General features: G+C 36.7%; 2 protein-coding genes across 2 annotated transcripts; one reads left to right on the top strand and one right to left on the bottom strand.

Annotated features, from left to right (window-relative positions):
* Window positions 1-2068: 2068 nt before the first annotated feature.
* LOC147630392 (uncharacterized) lies at window positions 2069-6221 on the bottom strand. Its single transcript, XM_086810805.1, has 3 exons — window positions 6165-6221; window positions 4372-4712; window positions 2069-4288 (listed from the first exon to the last, which is right to left on the bottom strand). The coding sequence occupies exons 1-3, from the start codon at window positions 6219-6221 to the stop codon at window positions 4129-4131; spliced, it is 558 nt and encodes a 185-aa protein (XP_086666931.1). The 3' UTR covers window positions 2069-4128.
* A 2846-nt stretch (window positions 6222-9067) lies between these two features.
* LOC147630391 (uncharacterized) lies at window positions 9068-11985 on the top strand. Its single transcript, XM_086810804.1, has 3 exons — window positions 9068-9999; window positions 10096-10723; window positions 11940-11985. The coding sequence occupies exons 1-3, from the start codon at window positions 9156-9158 to the stop codon at window positions 11983-11985; spliced, it is 1518 nt and encodes a 505-aa protein (XP_086666930.1). The 5' UTR covers window positions 9068-9155.
* The last annotated feature ends 901 nt before the right edge of the window (window positions 11986-12886 follow it).

Genomic DNA, 12886 nt, shown 5'->3' with positions numbered 1-12886 from the left:
GTATTGTGGAGTGTAAACAACATTCCATGGCTGGACAAGTATATGATTACAAGGAATTTTGTGTGTTTTATAGTGGGCAACCCACTACACAATCAAGGGTCATGATTGTAGTGAAATCTCAGTTTAAGCCATCATTGGTTATGTAGGATGTATAGGGGTGGTTCATTGTTGTGGAAGTGGGGTTTCTGGATGAAACATTATGGCTTGTGGGGTAATGGTGTTGCACATCATCATCAGTTATGGGACGATTTATTGTGTTTGTGCAACGCTAAGCCTGGCTTTGTGTTTGCCGGAGCATGCTTCTACACGTCACTCTATTATGGATGGGCCAGAGAGGCTCAGCTAGAATGTGTTTGCCAATCAAGTTTTAAAACAAGATATGTGGTCATGGCTACACCCACGTGAGAGAGGATTTACATATGCCTCTCAATAGTATGTGGGTACAAGAGCTTGTCTGGACCAAATGTATATTTGCGAGCATGATTTGTTTCTACCAGAGATATTGTCAGATCATTTCCCTTTGGTATTAGAGATGCATAGTCATTTTGTGGATGCTTGTAGGCCATTATTGGGAAAGGCTCCTCTTAAGGTTAACCAGACTTTCTTGGAGCATATTGTTTTCCATCAGTTTATGTTGCAGGTGTTACAAAACTTTTAAGGCCATGTAATCTCTGTTGGTGTGTCAGCTTTGGGAGTGTTGTATGTTCAATATTCAAAAGCTTGCTCGCTAGTATGGGATTCATAATGCATCGTATTTTAGGGAGAAGTTGCTGTAATCATTATTGGTTGATTTGAACCTTTAATCATTATTGGTTGATTTGAACCAGGTGGTTCGAGGACGGTTCTTGCCGTGACATTGAGATAGCTATTGATTGGTTGTCCCATCAAGTTGTAGCATTGCATGAGAATAAATATGTGAGATATAAGTTTATGGCTCGAATGGATGCCCTAATGGATTCTAATTGTCAATCACATACATTCTTTGCTCATTTGCAGCAAAAGCATGCACATGAGAATATTGTCAGAACACAAGATAGACAAAGAGAATTGATTTAATGATCTTGCTTGTGTTTTAGATGTGTGTATGGACTTTTATCGCCATTTATTGGGTCCGCAAGCAGGAGGTCATATCTCCTGATGTCATTGCAGTTAGAGAGTCTTGGTTCGACATCACTAGGTATCAGATGTTTCTGCAAATGAATTGGAAAGAGATGTTTTTTAGGATGAGATGGAAGCTATGTTGAAGCATTTGCCTAAAGGGAAAAGTCCAGGTGAGATGGGCTCCCCAATGAGCTTTTCACAAAGTATGTTGATGAGTTGAAGACCCCTCTCGCTTCTATTTTTTAGGAGGTGTGGAATATAAGTATCATGCCTACAAGTTGGAATATTGGGCTTGTTCGTTTATTGCCTAAAGTTCCATCCCCAGTTAATCTACGTCAATGGAGACAAATCACATTAATGGGGGCCATGTATAAGATATTTGCAAAGGTCTTGGCCAACATGTTGTGTGTTTTCTTCTTACTTTGATTCATCCAAGGTAATATGGATTTATTAAAGGTCAGAATATTTTGCATAATATATTGAATATACAAATTGGAATTGATTATGCAAGGGCTTCGAAGGCAAGAGGTGGTTATGATTCAACTAGATATTGAAAAGGCTTATGATCACGTTAGTTGGTCTTTTCTTTCACAGCTTATGCAAGCTATGGGATTTGGCCCTCGTATGTTTTCTTTGACTTATATTATTAGCCAACGTGCAGTGGGCTAGGCTTATAATTAATGGTGGGGTGACTGAGCCCATTCATTTGACGAGATCGGTCAGACAGGGATGTCCACTTATCCTTCTCTTTGTTTTTAATTGTCAATGGATAAGCTAGCAGAGGACGATGAAGTTGTAAGTCTTACACTTCCAAGCGGAGAGCAGATCTTCAGCTAGGCATTGGCAGGTGATTCTTTCATGTTCCTTAAGGCTCAAAGAGATAATGTTCAGAAGGCTATGACTATTTGGGACACTTTTGGTCTTGCTTCAGGGCTATACATTAATCTTCTAACACCCAGCCATTTGAAAATACAACCGATCGTGAGTTGTAGTTTTGAGAGACCAAAAAAATCCTTTAAAAACAATCCAAATCTAGCACCAAAAGAATCTTTGACGTGCCCAATAAAGTAGAACTTTAAAAAGAGACTTTTTTGCTTAACTTAAAACATACTTGCAAGTGATTCATTCGCTAAATTAAAAATTTGCCAAATTTTCCACTATTTGATGTCTAAGTACAAGCCTATCCCTACAAAATCTTAGAATATTTCAAACAAAAAAACATGACACAAAAGTTGCAATAGAGACTCACAACAAAGAGCTTCACTTTGAATACAAAATTATTGCTATCGTTACTAGAAAGCAAAATATAACTACTTTTATCGCACAACTTCAATGTCATGATTAAATTAATCTTCATTGATTAAAAAAACAAGTCTTATTATGAGACAATTCCTATAAATGCTTCAATAGAGACAACATTTGACTAATTTTTTGAACCAATCTCAAAACGCAAGCTCCTCAAAAAGATTTGTAATGCTAGTTTTGAATACAAACAAATGTTGTTCAAAACACTCTCAAAACCTAGAAATCCTTGAAGACCCCCAATGAGGATTTAAATACCAAAAATTGTTTGAAACTACAAGTGTCTAAATCTATTCTAGCATAGGAAATTCCTCCTCTTCATGACTAACTTCTTCATCAGTTTGCTCGCGTCCTACAATGAGTGGTGTTGACTCCGTAAGAGGAATATCAATATCCACAGTATGTGGATCTTCATAAGGCTCAAGATCTGCAAATTGCATTTCATCATCAGGTCCAAAGGGAGGCTGAGGTTCTCCAGATGCATCCACCACTCTTGGGTTTGCTGCCATGTTTTTCATTCCAACCTCTTGAAACTCATCCGGCAATTCTTTCATTGCAGTGACTCGTTGTTGAATAAAACGAACTTGAACTGGATCTAGCTCAATAGCAACAACATTCCTTCCTTTTTTAAGAGCACTAATAGTGGTTGTTCCTAAGAAAAAAAGAATCAACATGGTAAAGCTCACTTAAATGAGCAATATAAAATATGTAATAAGTTAAGGTTGCATGATTACCTGTCCCCGCAAAAAGATCCATGATCCACTCTCCTTTTAAAGATAGAAGCTCAATTAAATCCATCATCAAAAGTTGTGGTTTTTGATAAGGATTCATGATCTCATTTGAATCACCAGAAAGATCCCTGAGCTTTCGACACACGCCTGGTCTATCAAAAATATTTGTTCGGTTAGGTTTCGAAGCAAAATTAAAATTTCCTTTACTGTTCGGACCCGCAGGAGACCAGAAACCAATGGTAGCAAACTCGGCAGCAAAAGAAAGTCTGTCAAGCTTATAGCCTTTGATGTTAGGCTTTGTCCTACAAAAGAAAAAGTTAGCCTTTGATGTTAGGCTTTGTCCTACAAAAGAAAAAGTTAGGCTTTAACTTAAGCTTTTGTAACTTGCAAAAGAATGCTTGAAATTTAACATACCATATGCATAGCTGATGGACCATTTGATTGTCAACGAATGCTTTCTCTGCAGCAGAGATTTGATCATGAGCATGAAAAATTACCAGTGCCCATGATTCAGCCGTTGTGACCTTTTTGAAAGCGTCGATGACTCTTTTATATGCACTTACACCATACTTTACTTCATCGTGTATTGAGTGTGGTGCCTTAAATCCATACGGAGCATCAGCAATGGCTAAAGTAAAATGTTGTGCAGTCACAAACGATTCCATGTTCTCTACTTTGCCTTCATGAACAAAATATTGAACTGGTTCTGCAGACACATCATCAGAAATGAAAATATTTGCCTCTTGAATGGTCTCCAAAGTTTGTGCCTCTTCTAATCTCTTCCGCTCTGCCCTTGCGCGACTCAAATGTTGCTCAAACTCTTGAGGAATGCTCTTTATGGGAGCACGAGGTGCTCGAGACTTGTTAAAATGAAAATAAGTAAACATTAAATATATTCTAGAATACACATACAAAAATCAAAATCAATTTTTTAAAATATTTGATCTAAATTTTTACAAAACCTTCAAAAACACTTAAATAAAAAAAAATCTATTCAAATATGTAGTTTACTTACTGCATTTTTGAAAAGATAAATGAAACGCTCTAAGGAGCTTGGCTGACTAGTGATGGGATGAAACATTTGAACCTCGTTCCAATCCTTGCAATTAAGTTTTTCAATCATGATTCTTTGCATGTACAAGAAAGTCTTTTGCCTGTTTCAAAAAAACACAAAATAAAAAAACAACTTTACATGAAATAAAATAAGTAGATTTAAAAAGAAGAATTAGCAACGTACTGTTCTAATTCCTTTGCCATTTCATCGAGTGTCAAAGAACCTCCTTTCACTCGTGCCAAGATGGGTATGATAATATTTTTCTCGCGTATTCCTTGCATTGCTCGCCAATTCGTGATACGCATTTCTTCAGGAATTGGCTTCAAAGTGTCCTCATTCCCTGTTCCTTTGCCCTTTTGACTTCCAGGTGGGAGCTTTACTTTTTGCCCTTTGATTTTACCTTCCTCCCAAAGCTTGAAAATGTCTTCTTGTAGATCCCATATCTCTCCATCACGAAAGGCTAACTGAAAGAAATTGTCATGACCTCGAACATTTATTTTTCCAGAGCGTCCAGCTTTGCTTGACTTCTTTGTGACAAGACCAACTTGCTCACAAAGCTTGATTTTGAAAGCTTCATCAACTTTATGACCTTGCTGAATATGATTGATCCACTCGTTGTGAAAAAATCTTATCTTTTGTAAGAAAGACATGGATAGTCGCATCTCGGAATCAATGTTGTGATCAAGGGCAAGTAGCTTTGCATCATCATCACCTAACCCAGCATAGACCCATGCTAGGACTGTCTTATAGCTCTCTACATGAGGATACTCAGCACATAACTCTTTTTTAGCAATGAGAGAGTGAGTTCCCCCCAAGACAAAGTATTTGTATTGATTGATTTTTGATCTCTCAAAACTCTCTTTCTTAACACAAGAAGACTTATCCACAAGAACAAGAAGGGGTAAAACATTTGTTGTTGGTTTCTCCTTCATCATTACTTTAAGATTACTCACATGTCCAGGGACAATGGTTCGAACTTCTAGTGGTCTCTTATTTGAAACAGGATCTAATGGAGGACGTTCTATATTAGACACTAGTAAAATTAAGGGTCTCTCATCAACCATATGAAACTTTTTGGCTTTATTTCTTATGGTATTAAGACCAGAAGATTCTGAAGGATCAGACTTTGGAGCTCCAGGTCCAGAAAGCAAAGTATCACTCACATCTTGAGACTTTGACCCAGAAGTCTCTTCAAGAACTTCAACATCTTCTTCTGAGTCATCTATGTCTGTACCTTCATTCTCTTCATAATCAGAATCATCAGTGGAGTGGTTGGAATTGTACAAATTATCATGATGCTCTTGAAATGCTTCAGAAAAAGACTACAAAAAAAGAAAAAGAAAAAGTCATTCTAAGTAGAAGAGGATTTTAAGACTTGATAGAGTGAACTTAAAAGTAAGAACCAAAGAGTAACTTATGTAAAAGTAAGAACACTTTAACCATTTCTTTGTATACTAGAATACATGGTAAACTCATTAAACCAGACATAAAAAGTAAGCCAAACTTCCTTCTTGCTAAAATTCATTCAAACTAAACAAAACAAACTTCTTGTATACTAGAATGCATTCTAGCATATGCTAGAGCAGACAAACTTCTTGTATACTAGAATACATACAAACTAGACTTGACTATTCCTCTAAGTGTTTCAAGATATGAGCTAGAAAGACAAGAATTAAATAGACTAAAAAACAAAGAATAGTTCTCAATGTATTCTAGAATACACAAAGATAAGAAGTTTTTTGAACTACGTGTATACTAGAATACATACAAACTAGACTAGACAAACTTCATGTTTATTAGAATACATGCAAACTAGAGTTGACTTGACCTCTACGTATTTCAATATATAAGTTTGAAAGACATGACTCAAACAAACTTAAAAAAGAATAACAGTTCTCTACATATTCTAGAATACACAAAGATAAGAAATTTTTTTAACACTAATGAAAAAAAGGTCGAGAGAAAGATATCCATACCCGTTTGCGAGTAATCATTGCATCTCTAAACTCTTGCTGGGTAGAAACAGGATTCATCTCTTCAAGCCGAAAATTAGCAGAGAAAACTCTAACTGCAAGAAACTTTCCTTTGTTGTTGTCTACCAGATGATGAATGATCCCACGAGATATACTTTCTTTGACTTCAACAATGCGACCATAAGTTAAATACTTTGTATTTTCAGAGTCTCCTTTTTCTTCCGCAATAGAAAGGAAAGGTGTGTTTGGCTCAACGATTGTCTTGTGCTTACCTACCATGCCAAATTGAATTGTCCAAGCAAATCCTTCTCGTGCTTTACCTCTTGCACTACTCCAAAGAGTTGTAGCTTCCATGCTTGAGGACTTTTTCTGCTGATGTTGAGTTAAAGGTGTGGTTCCTTGAGATGATGGAGGAAGTCCATGAGTAGCTAAAACCATTCTGCTTGATGGTGGTTGATCTTGTAACTCTGGAAACTGGTGAGCTGCTAAAAGTTGTCTTCTTGGCTCACTTGGACGTCTATCAGGGTTTGGAAGAGTCACAGTCACTCGAGGTGCTTGAAAGTGAGGACTAACTGGAGCAGGTTGAGATCGAGAAGGTGTCAAGACTCCTGAACGTCCTGAGCCACCCACAGGGACAGATGCAGTTGCTTGATTACTTTTCTTTTGCTTCTTAGAAGTTCGAGCATCACGTATTGGTGAGGCCATCTTAAACCTAAACAAGACAATAAAAAATCATTATCTCATTGCTAAGATAAAAAAATAGAGATAAAATCATATTTTTCAAAAATATGATTTGTTAAATGAAACAACATTTAAGATTAGTAAATGTGTATGTAGGGCAAACAAACGAGAAAGACAAAAAGTGAAAGAGAACAAATAGACATAGAGAGAAAGAGAGAGAGAGAGAGAGAGAGAGTGTTAACCTCCATGCAAGAACGGACCTAGATGTGTAAGCAAACATGAGATAGGAATGTAAGAGAGAGAGCTCCTCAGCACACTAGAGAAAAAGAGGGAGAGAGAGATGTATTCTAGAATACAACAGGTTGTTTCCTCCAAAGATGTGTTTTGTAATTGAATTTCAATAAATGACTTTCTAGAGCTGTGTATTCCAGAATACAACTCACAAGAAGCTTCTAACCACAATACACAGATATAAAAGAGAGGAGAAAGCACTAAGAGATGAATAGATCAAACCCAAAACAATTAGGATCCTTTGTATCATCAAAGTACTTACAGAACCTCTTTCTTGAACACAATTTGAGAAAAATTTACCCCCAAAATCTATCTTCTACTACGTTGCTCTGATGAAGATTCTGACCACTCCGTTGGCTTCAAAAGGGGGGTAAAACCCCAGGACACCTGGTTGAAATACTTGCAGGTCGCTCCTCCTCCGTTTTTTATATTAAAACTACAGTTTGCTGTTTTTTTGCCGCGCGCGCGCGATGCGAACTCAAGAGCTTTTGCTTTATCCCAAAATCTATCTTCTGCTACGTTGCTCTGATGGAGATTCTGACCGTTCCGTTGGCTTCAAAAGGGGGGTAAAACCCCAGGACACCTGATTGAAATACTCCCGGGCTGCTCCTCCTCTGTTTTTTATGTGAAAACTACAGTTTGCTGTTTTTTAGTCGTGCGCGCGACGCGAACTCGAGAGCTTTTGCTTTCTTTGCATGTCTTCTAAAATTAGATAAAAAGCAAATCTTTTTTGCATGAAGGTCTATTCTAATGGTTTACATTGAGTTTGGTTTACAGTAGAACACAGCTTGCCGAAGCCGTGTATTCTGGAATACAACTCAAGTGAAGAGAGAAGTTGTATTCCAGAATACAACTTGATGAAGATGTGTATTCTGGAATACAACTCAAGTGTAAAAAAAAGTTGTATTCCAGAAAACAGCTTATTGAAGCTCTGTATTCTAGAATACAACTCAAGTGTAGAGAGAAGTTGTATTCCAGTATACAACTTGCTGAAGCTGTGTATTCTGGAATACAACTCAAGTGCAGAAAGAAGTTGCATTCTAGAATACAGCTTGTTGAAACTGTGTATTCTGGAATACAGTCTCAAGTACAGAGAAGTTGTATTCTAGAATACAACTTGTTGAAATTGTGTATTCTGGAATACAATCTCAAGTACAGAGAAAAAATATATTTTTGAATACAGCTTGTAAAAGCTTCATATTCTGGAATACAACTCAAGTGTTGAGAGAAGCTGTATTCCAAAATACAACTTGTACAAGCAATGGATTCTGGAATACAATCTCAAAGTGCATAAGTGTTAAATTTTTAAAAATGTGACTTCAAGCTTTGTATTCTAGAATACAAACTACTTAATACACAAGAAACATGGCAACTTATCGATTTTTGTGTTGTATTCCAGAATACAACACAAGAATTAGCTTTTTAAAAAATGAAGTCATTATAATTTTTAAAAATTATTGATTAAATCTTTATTTTATAAAATATTATTTTTTCAACCTCTTTTTTTCTTAATTTACGTATGAAATCTTCGTTTTGGTATTTTTGTGTATTTAAAAGACAAACAATTCTTTCAAAAAAATACCTTTTTAAAAAAAGTCTATTTTTGAAATCACTTACCTCCTTAGATAATATTTTTGTTTTTCTTCTTAGCCATAATTTCCTCGTAGCAAACTTTGAACCAAATGACAATGAAAGAAAAATTCAAAATTGTAACAAATAACAAAGTAATCAAGAAAATGCATACCTTACAGAATTAAACTCAAGAAAAATGCTCCAAATTTAAAAAAATGCTCTTGTGGCTCTCTTAGCGGCAGACCCTTGGAATGTGTCTCTAAAAAGGACTTCCTCTCATCTTTTAAGTCCCATATTTTATAATAATTAATAAATTTTAATATTTATATTAATATTATTATTTTTGAATCTAAGCATTAAAAGTAAGTTATTTGGATTTGAGATTACACTCCACTTTGTAGCTTAGACCATTGTTTTTTAGAGAAACTTAGAGGTGTGAAGTTCCTAGTCATGGCAGGGCAACAAAAGTCTCTCTCAAGCTCATTTTGCTCTTTTCAAGTGCCTGTATCCGTACTCACTCCTAAAAGTCTGAGCCAATCTATCAGTGATGATGATGTTACAAGCCCACTATTTGCTAATTTATCAAATTCTGATACCGATGTTCCAGTTTCTCCATCATTAGTTCAGCCTATTCGTGTGGAGACAACCACTCCCTTGAGAAGAAAAGACAAGTTTTTGCATCGCAATGCATTGAGAGAGGCATGTAGGGTGTATTGTTGTAAAAAAAACTGCTTGAGGACACTTGGATTCAGAAAAATTAAGCAGGAACGTGAAAACTTCTTTGCTTTAAAACGTGCTCAACAAAATACAGCATTACATGGTTTTTTATTAAGGTCTGGAGAGAAGATAAAATATACAGTTTCTGGCACGATTGTGTGTCGAAAGTGTTTTTTTCAAGTGTTTTGTTTAAGCAATCAGCGGATGCAAAAGATCTTAAAGCAGTTGCAACGGGTGGAAGAAGATTCACGGTACTCATTTAGTACACGTGAGACTCCTCAGCTGTGTTTTCTCAAGAGCTGGATGGAACGATTTGTCACTTACAATGGTGAGCGCATGCCAAATTCAAAATTCACCCATTTGCCTGATAATTTTACAAAGGGAGAAGTTTACAACCTCTACGTGGAAACGTTGAAAGGAAGAAACATGTCATCTCTTTCATTTACTTCATTTCTTAGAGTTTGGAAACAATATTTTGCTGATGTGAAAATTCCCAAGAAAACTAGAATGGGGATTTGTCAAATTTGTGCAGAGCTCAAAGCCAAAAGAGATGTTGCAAAGACATTTGAAGAAAAAGGTATGTTTGATTTGTGTTTTTTGTACGTTTTAATTTATGAATGAGAATTCCAAGTGGTATAATTTAAACTAGCTTTACATTGTTTTGAGTTTTCAGGTCCTATTCTACAAGCACTTAAAGCTCATCGAGAACAACAAAGTACAGAGCGTCAAAAGCTAGCAAAGCATCGAAAGAAGTGCCTTGAGCAGAAAGAAATGTATTTGGGATTAGTCATAGATGGAATGGATCAAAAGAAGACATTGATACCCCATTTTATGCGTGCTCCAAAGAATTTGAAGGAAGAGAATTTCATACAACTACACGTTGTTGGAGCCCTCATCTTTAATGGCATCATGACGTCAAAAGTTTTTATAAACTTTCCAAATTTACACAACGACCCTAACTTGACCATCACCATAATTCAGAAAATAGTAAGTGAATGGCAAGGAGAATTACCTAGCACACTTTATGTGCAGCTAGATAATACGGCAAGGGAAAACAAAAATCAAATAGTGCTTGCTTATTTGAGTATGTTGGTGCAGCAGAAAGTTTTCAAAAAGGTCAAACTTGGATTTTTGTTGGTGGGTCACACTCATGATCAAATTGATCAGATGTTTAGTAGGTTTTCAGTCAAACTTGCTAGGAAAAGTGCATTTGACCTTCCAGAGGTGTGCATAATTCTTAAAGAAGCTTATGATCCTACGCCAGAAATTCATGTTTTGAAAGGCACCTATGATTTTAGAGAGTTTGCAACAGGCGGAGATTTTGCAAGCCCTGCATTCGCTCAGCTTAATGACCATAGTTTCCAACATCAATTCAAAATAAAAGAAAAAGAAGCTGAAACACGTTTGTGGTGTAAGAAGTACTCTAACTCAGAGGCATGGCATCCTCAGGATGGTTTGAAGTTTTTACTCAGTGTCCCAGAACGACAAATTCTTCAGGCAGCAAAAATGCTTTTGGCATCAAGCATTGAAGCAGCAAAAGCTCAAAAAGAAAAGCGACCCATCAATTATCAGCAATGTTTGATAGAAATTAAAGAGACCATACAATCAGCACATGTGTATTTTCCAGCTTGCTCACTTGGATGGTGGAATACATTTTTTCATGAGCAAGAAATCTTGATTGAGGAAGTTCAAAGCAATTCAAGATCACTGATAAATCTGGAGCCCTTTCTTTGGAGAGTACAAGAACTTGAAGACCGTGATGATAATATTCAAATGCCAAATCAACAAACAGAATTGCCTGAAGAATTGCAAACATTGGTGCATGGGGAGACTCGCGAAGCGTATGTTGGTGCTAGAAGGACTAGTCAACGACGACTGCAAGAGAAGGAAATGTGGGAAGGAAATATTGAGGAGCTCACTGTAGGTGCAATGATTGCAGTGTTAGCAACAGATGATGAAAGCGGATGTCCTTTTTGGTTGGCAAAGGTACTTAAAGTCCTTGAGGAAAATGGAAAAGTAAGCTCAATTGAGGTCCACTGGTACAAGGTCAATGGAGATGATGCATTATCAGGAAAATATTATCCAGAGATGATTCGAGTAAATAAAAAGGGAAAGAAAGCAAATCGTAGTCAACGTCGCGTGGATAGCCTAAGCATGGAGGATGTGGAAGTTCTTGTTTATGGTTTTACCTTGAAAAAGTCGGGTCATCTACGAGAACAAACCAAAAAAATTCTTCTGGAGAAAGTCAAAGATTTAACACGAGAGGCATAAGACCTCTCATTGTAACCAATTTTGTGGACATTATTATTTTATTGCAAATTGAGTATTTTTTTCTCAAAAAATGTGTGATTTTATGAGCAGCTCTATCATCTTTCAAAGTATTGAAGTGTAAAACTTGCACTTTTTAACAGTTTTTTTTTAGCTTTTTAGGAGCTCATACTCTTTTTAGTTTAAAAAATAGTGTTTTTTGAGATATTTTAGCATTTTCAAAAATGGGTTGTATTTTTGATGGTTTAGTTGTACTTTCAAATGGCTGGATGTTTTCTCTAATAAGCTGTACTGAGAGCAATTTTCTTGGTTTGGGATGGAATGGGTAGGTCATACAAAGGGGATGCATCACACGCCACTTGGGTTATCCGATTAGAGTTGATGTTGATTCATAGGCTCAAAGTTGGCATGGATTTCTGCAAGGATAAATAATAAGTGTGTGTATTGGAAATCTCAGGGTTGGCCTATGCATGTTGGGCTCAAAGTGACACAATCCATTATGATTAGCATGATATCTTTTTTCTTGCCTTTATTGCCATGGATGGGTAAAGCTTTGCATCAGATACAATAACCAATTCAATTTATGTTATGGAAAAGAGCAGGAAATAAGCCAGGGCAGACGTGGATTTCTTGGGAACACATTACTACTCCAAAGAGGAGTGGAGGGGCAACCCTATTAGATGTCAGATTACATATGGTCACTAGGAAATGGCCTTTATTGTAAGACATGTGTGTATCTCAAGAGCCATGGGTGGTAATGGCTAAAGCCCTCATAGAGGAGGTCACACTTGTGCATGGTAATACCAAGATTGATGGTACATGGTGGGATGTAGTGAATGGTTCCCGATAGGTTCGAGTGGTGGCTTCACCTCTCCTTTCTCATTTGACATGGAAGGAGGTGTTGGCACACACTAAATGGAAGCCTTCAAATCAGTGGTAGCAATTGAATTCTATGGTAGGTGAGGTGTTGGCTACTTCATGACTTCTAGAGTGGCCTGACAATCTTGTTGGGCCAAAATTTAATAGAATGGCTCGATTGGGACTAGTGAGAATTCTAGATGCTTTGTTGCTATGTAGAGGCCACTTATTGTCTTTTCGAAAAATCCATCAATATTTTCGGGTTGCACGTGGATATGTACAGTTATGGGAGAAGGTGAGGACAGTAGTTACACCGTTTGGTGATATTCCTCAATTGG

This window comes from Cibotium barometz, chromosome 16, assembly GCF_041138505.1.
Source record: "Cibotium barometz isolate CiBa-2024 chromosome 16, ASM4113850v1, whole genome shotgun sequence".
In the NCBI taxonomy this organism is placed as follows: Eukaryota; Viridiplantae; Streptophyta; class Polypodiopsida; order Cyatheales; family Cibotiaceae; genus Cibotium; species Cibotium barometz.
This window is presented reverse-complemented; position numbering and strand designations above follow the sequence as displayed.